This window comes from Limulus polyphemus, unplaced genomic scaffold, assembly GCF_000517525.1.
Source record: "Limulus polyphemus unplaced genomic scaffold, Limulus_polyphemus-2.1.2 Scaffold3405, whole genome shotgun sequence".
Classification (NCBI taxonomy): domain Eukaryota; kingdom Metazoa; phylum Arthropoda; class Merostomata; order Xiphosura; family Limulidae; genus Limulus; species Limulus polyphemus.
The window spans coordinates 117,534-125,800 of NW_013669015.1; the positions used below are offsets into that span (position 1 = coordinate 117,534).

The following is an 8,267-nucleotide window of genomic DNA, read 5'->3' on the forward strand; positions in this document are numbered from 1 at the left end:
TTATGTTAACTTGAGTCTAAGCTATTATTTCGGCGGAAGGCAATCCAACCTGATCCTAATATAGTTACAAAACATCTTTCGTCATCTTGTGGATTTTATGTTAACTTGAGTCTAAGCTATTATCTCGGTGGAAGGCAATCCAACCTGATCCTAATATAGTGACAAAACAGTTTTCGGAGAAAGTAATTTTAAAATATATTACAACTACAATTTCTTTTCAGGCACATTGTGTGTTACAATTTTAAGAGTAATAAAGAAAGACGATCTTTTTCGGCACAATGAAAGATACAATCTTTATTACAAATTTCATTCGGATGAGTTTCGGTAACACAGTTACCATCATCAGGGCTAGTGAGGAGCTTTGATTTCGGTAACTAGTCGGATGAGTTTTGGTAACACAGTTACCATCATCAGGGATAGTGAGGAGCTTTGATGATGGTAACTAGTCGGATGAGTTTCGGTAATACAGTTACCATCATCAGGGCTAGTGAGGAGCTCTTGATGACGGCAACTAGTCGGATGATATTTGTAATAAAGATCTTATATTTCATTTTGCCAAGAAACGTCGTTATTGTTTATTATTCAGCTTGTTTACTTTTGATACTAAATATCTATTAGTGTTAAAGAGTGAGACTCATTGATAGTTGAAGAGTTTTTAGAGCGTTTACGTAGATTTTATAAACACATTTCACCCATATTCCAAATCATAATATACATTAATTTTTACAATTATTAGTATTACATTCAGTGGAATTAAATCACTACCAGTAATATATCGGGAATGAAACTGTTTTCTTTTTCAACATATTGTTTTGAAAGATGTATTGAATTGTTTGCTAAATCATATCAACAGGTATTAGAGAGGTAACTATGAAATACTTTGAATTTTAAAGTAAAAACTGAAATAATCAGTTTTTCGAATGTATTCGTGCAAAACTACAAAAGGCTGACTGCATTAGCTGCGCATAATTTTAAACTGATAGATTAGATGGAAGGCAGCTAGTCAGCAGCACACGTCGACAACTCTTAAGCTAAACTTTCTTGATCGAATAGTGGGATTTGATTGTCGTGTTTATAACGCATCCACGTAACCACAGCGAGGGATATGCGAACCATAGACCCTTGGATTTACACTCCGACAACACACCACTAGGCTCACGCGGTACATAATAATAATAATAAAGAACTATAATAAGCTATTGTAAATATTGTACATTATATTTATTATCTCTAATAATGAATTACATTTCATTTTAAGGTCTTCCAGAACATTCTTGTCCACCAAGGCACATATCTGCTGCTAAGTTACTATCTTACAGTCGCCAGATAGCGTTGGGTATGGTAAGTGCTCTCTATTTATTCGTTTCGTGTATTTATACACAAGTCTATTCTTACAATCGTTATTTGGATATGAATAATCAGGTGTAAAGAATATTTTTATTAGCAGTTTCTATCACAGCTGACTAATAAATCATGATAATTAACAAAAGATCTCGTCGGCAGGGGGGTACATCAATTAAAATATGATTGAAAAGCTACAAAGATACTCTTCTTAATGTAAACCCTTATTAGGTCAGTGAAAAATTGCACAGTTTGTAAACATTGTCGCTATTATTGTAACTTTTTTTTATTGTTTATAAATTTAATAAATATGTTTTTTCTATCAAGGGTCTATATAATGCTCTTGCAAATGTAGATCAAAATAACTTTCTTCTAGAACATAGATCCGACCATTCTTTTGCATCTTTTTAGCTAAGTAAGACTCAAGTTTTTAACAGTGAATATGAAAGTTTGCTTTAAAAAGATAAAACTGAATAATGATAAGTCACCAAGCTTTGGTGATTTGATAGTGGAGTTGTTAAAAAAAGAACAGTTTAGGTATTAAGCCACCGGCACGCTAACCAATAGGTCACTCCAGCCTGTGTGTTCTAAATGAAGTCTAGACTAGTTATGTCCCAAAATAGTGCTAGAACAGACATGTCCTGAAACAGGGCGCGATCAGAAACGTCCTGAAATAAAACTATACTGAGTGTATTTTGAATTAAAACTGGACCTGATTGTGTCCTGAATTACATGTAGACAAAATTTGTCCTAATTTAGAGCTAGTCCGGCGTGTTTTGATTTTAGACAAGAATATAGTTTGAGTTAGTCAAGTATGTACTAAAATAAACTTAGACTGTAAATGCAAAGATTTAGATAGAGAGCATATATGTCCTGAAACTGACCTTAACCGGAAACTTTTGAAATGAATCTAAGCTGATTATTTCCTCATTTAGAGCTATGTCAAGATATGTTTTGAAACAGAGCTAGAACGGTTATATCCTGACTCAGAGTTGGACCTGAATTATAAAAATATTATATATATATTGAATCAAAGCGAGACCAAATGTGTGTTGATTGCTATTTGATCTTTTTTAATTCAAACGTATGAACTCTGAGTTCTGGTTTATTAACATCACGAGAAAAGTGAGCGTTTTGTCCTAGTCTGTAGATGATTTGGAAAGTCAAGGCATCTGATATACAGTCAGAATATTATAATTGATGACAGACGTCAAGTTATGTGAAATGTTTCGATGATTTTTTCCAGAGAGTTTGATTTTATAATGTAAGAAATTCGCGTAGAGTGTTTGGCCATTTTGTTGTTTTGTTGTACCTGTAATTATTTTCGAAAATTCATATGTAGTAATAGTATACTAACTGATCAATTGTACCTTTCAGTTAATTTTCAAGCGTAGAGAAGATGCAGAAGCATAAATGCAAATGAATTAAAACCTACCTGGAGTTTGGATGTAAATGAGGTGTTTAATCGAAAAGTAGGCCGTAAAAAAGACATATTTGAACTATTTATTGATATATATGTAACTGAGATAACATTAATTGTCACTTTCTAAAAGATAGTATTATAAATTGGGTTCTACCTTGGTAAGAAAATTCCAGTGTTGTAGATGGGGTTCTACCTTGGTATGAATGTCCAGTATTATAAATAGGTTCTACTTTGGTAGGAAAGTCCAGTGTTATAAATGGGGTTCTACCTTAGTATGAATGTCCAGTATTATAAATTGGGTTCTATTTTGGAAGGAAGTTCCAGTGTTATAAATTAGGTTCTACCTTGGTAGGAAAGTCCAGTGTTATAAATTGACTTCTATCTTTATTGGAAATTCCAGTATTATAAATTGGGTTCTACCTTGGTTGGAAATTCCAGTATAATAAATTAGGCTCTATCTTGGTAGGAAAGTCCAGTGTTATAAATTGGGTTCTACCTTCATAGGAAAGTCCAGTATTATAAATTGGGTTCTACCTTGATAGGAAATTCCAGTATTATAAATTGGGTTCTGCCTTCGTAGGAAATTCCAGTATTATAAATTGGGTTCTACCTTGGTTGGAATTTCCAGTATTATAAATTGGGTTCTACCTTCGTAGGAAATTCCAGTATTATATATTGGGTTCTACCTTGGTACGAAAGTCCAGTATTATAAATTGGGTTCTACCTTGGTTGGAAATTCCAGTATTATAAATTGGGTTCTACCTTCGTAGGAAATTCCAGTATTCTAAATTGGGTTCTACCTTGGTTGGAAAGTTCAGTATTATAAATTGGGTTCTATGTTGGAAGGAAATTCCAGTGTTATAAATTAGGTTCTACCTTGGTAGGAAAGTCCAGTGTTATAAATTGGGTTCTTCCTGGATAGAAAAGCCAAATGTTGTAAAATGGTTTCTTCCTTTGTTGGAAAGTCTCCAGATAATAATTCACAGTTTTATTATAGAATTTCTAAATTTACTAATTCATAGTTTGTCTTAATTAAATTAATTTGTAAACAGTCTTGTTACAAATAATAAAGTAAGCCGCAATATTGTTATTTACCGTGAACTAAACTATACATATCTTAAGTTTTGTCGTAGCGTTATTAACTACGATTTGAGTATTTAGTTGGTCTTAGTTTTGGCATACTTTATGTGTATATTATTTCAGATACCACTTATAATGAAGCTCTGATAAAATAAATTAATGTTAGGCCTAATGTTCGTGATAAAATCACGCTAGATTGCAAACATTTCCCACAACATAACCCTTAATTAGTTCATTACGGATTTCAAATCAGAGATTTGTAAAAACAGCATTAATGACAGGACTTCTTGGGTTGTAGTGGGTTGTAGTAGACAAATGATAGATCGAAAATGCAATTTTTTATACATCTCTGATTGGAAATCCGTAGTGTCCTCGTTAATAAGTATGTAGAAAATGAGCATTTGAATTCTATCGTGATATTTATCACGAATATTAAGTCTACTGATTCCATTGCGTCGTAAGTTTGGACGTTTAATATTGTAGCAATAAATGAAAAATCTCTGAAAACCTTTTCGTTATACTCGGCATAGATGTTAGTTAAAATAACTTATTTTATCTTATTTAATATAATGTAGTTTACTTCTAGTTTTATAGTTTTTTCGTTTTTAATTTAAAATAGCCTTTTCAAATGTTACACTTGGATTGGATTCATAACTAACACACTCATACTCATTGGTGTCAAATATTCCCGCTTCATTGGTTTTTCTACTCGTTCTAAATTGTTTTTCAAAGGAAACTACGATGTAGAATTTATATTTATCTTAGCACAAGATACCATTATTATTAATGAATTTTGTATGCGCGTTATACACAGTCACGTGATCCGTTTATTGTGTTTGAAAACTCAAATATCACAATGCAGCTTGACGTCATCTTTGGAATCTATCATCTCTAAATGAACACTGAAATCAATATCACCTATTTAACAAGATACAAGTTTTATTGCCTTCTTCAAAAGCAAATAATGTAGGAAGTAAAGTCAGTTTGGTAAGATATTTGTTCCGCCGATATTAAACCAACAACTGGCAGAATATTTTACAATGGCTTCACTCGGTTTAGATGTGACACCCAAATTAGAACATCTTAATTGTTTACACATAGCTTTCTCAGTGGCCTTTACTGAATTTATTGGTTCTGCAATTTTTATATATATTTTTTCTGTATATTGTCCTTAATCTAATTTTTCCTCGCATAAAGCGTTCCTTGTACAGTAGCTTATCCTGGTAAATTTGTCTCAGATTTGTTAGAGATGTTTCTTACAGTAACATCTAACAGCTTCCTTCCATTTAGATTAATTTACCAGAATTCTAATTAAATTACATAAAATAAACTAATTATAATTTGGTCATCACGTCTAAGTTACTTTGAGTTGGTCCTTTTTTTTCCAATTTAAATGTTACAGTTGAAGCTACTATCCCTGCATTTCACGAACAACAATTGGTGTCTATTTAATCTTGGAGAAGAAAGCAAAAGAAAATTCCATCCAAATATCAAACCTCGGTCTTTCAAAAGCTAACGAACGTTTCATGATAAAATATAATAGTATTCTGTATGTGAGTTTTATAATTCATATCTTGGTATTCTATGATTTACTATTAAATTATATCCATATATTATCAGCATATTAAATCTATCCATGTCTTGAAATGATATAGGATATCATGAATCCTTGTTGCAACTTTTAAATTAAACTGAATTATTTTATATTAATTACATATACACTTGTTTTCTTTATATTTGACAGATTGTATTCCAAAAGGACTTTTCAGCAGTCTAGTTGAATGAAAATATAAGGTTTACTAAGTTAGATTTAAAGTAAATTTAATCAAATTTTTTTCAGGAATTTCTGGCTTCTCATAAAATAGTCCATAGAGACCTCGCCGCTAGAAACATTCTCATGTACGATAACAACCGAGTGAAGATCACTGACTTCGGACTCTCCAGGGATGTCTACGAAGTTGGTATGTACGAAAAGAGCAGGTGCACCAAACTTCCGTTGAAATGGATGGCCATAGAGGCAATATCTCATCAAACGTATACAACAAAGAGCGACGTGTAAGTAAAAAAAGCTTAAAGGATGACATCCTAAAAGTGTTTGGAACGTTTTTTTTCTCTAACTTTTGTCTTTTTGTTTGTTTTTTTACTTTTTTATGGTGCGATCGAACTTTCAATTTAACTTTAAAACAATAAACTGAATACATAATGTCTATGTAATTGTATTTTTCGTATTAACACACTTGTTAAATGCGCAATCAGACAACAACAACAAAAAAAGAAAAGAAAATTGAAAATTTAGGGTTTTGAAGAACAGTATAACGTTCTCTTGAGCATAGAACATCCTTTAACCCAAGAAAGAAAGGGTGAGAAATAATGTTTACTATAGTTTTAACTGTTAAACAAAAAGACATTAAATTCGAACTACTTTCAAGAATAAACGTATCAATTGTTTGCCTTAAGTGAAACTTTTGTTTCAATTATATACTGACAAAATTATTTCCATTTGTTTTATCTATATATTTAGAACAAAGTATGTATAGTTAGATAAATAAATATATTGCTGTTTATTACCTTTTTGATTTTGTTATTTATGTAATAACTTCATCTCGTTGACAAGAACTTACACACACACACAAATATATATATATATATATACATACATATATCGCATTACCGTTATCGGTCCAGGTTGTCAATTAATTGTCATAGCGGATAATGTCTGTGACAATAGCACCCAAATGCGTTGAGGATATCCCCCTCTATCAATCCAAACGCTGATGTTAGTCTAGCCAGTAATCATGGAAAATCAAATACGGGTAAGGAATTGAGTGCTTACACTCACAACGTCTCAACTCCTACTGCTAACTGGTTTCTCATCTGCTTTTTGGATTTTGTCTGATAGAGGGGGATATCCTCCAACACTTTTGGGTGCTATTACCACAGACAATCTCGGTCATGACCTTTGGATTACGAGTGAAAAATGCGATGATTGTTTTAAAAGTTTTGGAAATTTTTCTTATATTAAGTTTATTATTGTTTTATAGTGCGGATTCAGTCGCCTATTAACAATTAATGTAATCAAGAAGTTAAAAGCTATATATACATATATATATATTCATACATATAAACATTTTCCAAAATGTAGCACGACTACAAAATTTAAATACAACAAATGTACGTAACTATTAAACCACAGAAAGTATTACTTAGGCTAATTTTAATGTCTCAAAATATATTAATATAGTTCCCAAATCATCAGTATTTGAAAGCATATTTATGTTATTTTGTGTACTGTATATGTATATATATGTTATGGATTTCTGTCATTGAATTATTAAGTACTAATGCGTTATTCCAACCAGATGGTCATTTGGTGTACTTTTATGGGAGATCTACACTCTTGGAGCGACTCCCTACCCTGGCGTAGCGAATCACGAAATACTGGCTTTTTTAGAGACTGGACATCGACTAGGAAAAACCGGAAAACTGTAGCGAAGATTTGTATGTATATATCTAAATTTGTGTTATATAATTATATTATTATATATATATATATATATATATTCATATATCAATTCTAATACTTTCAGCAGGAATACTTGATTTGATATTTATTTATGGTTTTAAAGAAAATCTCGGAAAATTAAGCTTCTTGCAGATGAAAATACTAACGAAACAAGCTCAGCTATTATAACGTGACCATTTTCTTAATAAGTATATTATTTCCTGCTTAACAACGATTACTAGGATGACACTAAGTTAATACCTAATTGTGTGATAATAATGAGATCTTTTTTTAGTGTTCTCATGTTTAGTGGAAGCTTTAAAATACGATAACATGGCCATTATATATTTTTTAACAAATTATAGTTTTCCTAAAAAAATAACAACTTTGAGATACATTTGATTGATTAACTGTTTCAGAATTTTCTCACAGAGCTAAACAAAGGGCTATTTGCACATAGCTCTCCTTAATTTAGACTTTATAGACTAGATGGAAGTCACTAGTCAACACCACATGCCTCCGTTCTTGGGAGACTCGTGTCTGGTTGGATAGTGTCATATGACTATTACTCACATAGTGCTCCCACCGTCCCAAAGTACGGAATGCATTTTGCGGCAATGGGTCACGAACCTCGAATTCACAGTCCGGGCACACTTATTTTAGACCACGCCCAGCCCAGGTCTAAGTGGCCTGAAACCCAAAACCATCCTAACAGTTTAGGGTCAATAAGAATTAAATGTAATTATATTATGGTATAAAAAATGTTGTTTTTGTGTGTGTGTGTGTGTGTGTGTTAGCCGTTGTTTGCATCATAAACAAACACAGTGTTACTTTTTATAATTTAATTCCCAAAGGATAAAGGGGAATAACTGAGTTTGATTAGTTTTGTTCGTGTTTGTAATTAAGTCTGGGATTGGAAGA

General features: G+C 31.9%; 1 protein-coding gene across 1 annotated transcript in view; it reads left to right on the forward strand.

Annotated features, from left to right (window-relative positions):
* LOC106469296 (tyrosine-protein kinase receptor torso-like) overlaps positions 1 to 7,342 on the forward strand; it is a gene marked incomplete at its 3' end in the record, with an annotated part of 18,799 nt that extends 11,457 nt beyond the window's left edge. Inside the window, 4 exon segments of the mRNA XM_022397776.1 lie at positions 1,259 to 1,341; positions 5,685 to 5,899; positions 7,204 to 7,312; positions 7,314 to 7,342. Coding sequence (XP_022253484.1) covers positions 1,259 to 1,341; positions 5,685 to 5,899; positions 7,204 to 7,312; positions 7,314 to 7,342 — 436 coding nt within the window.
* Between the last annotated feature and the right edge of the window lie 925 nt (positions 7,343 to 8,267).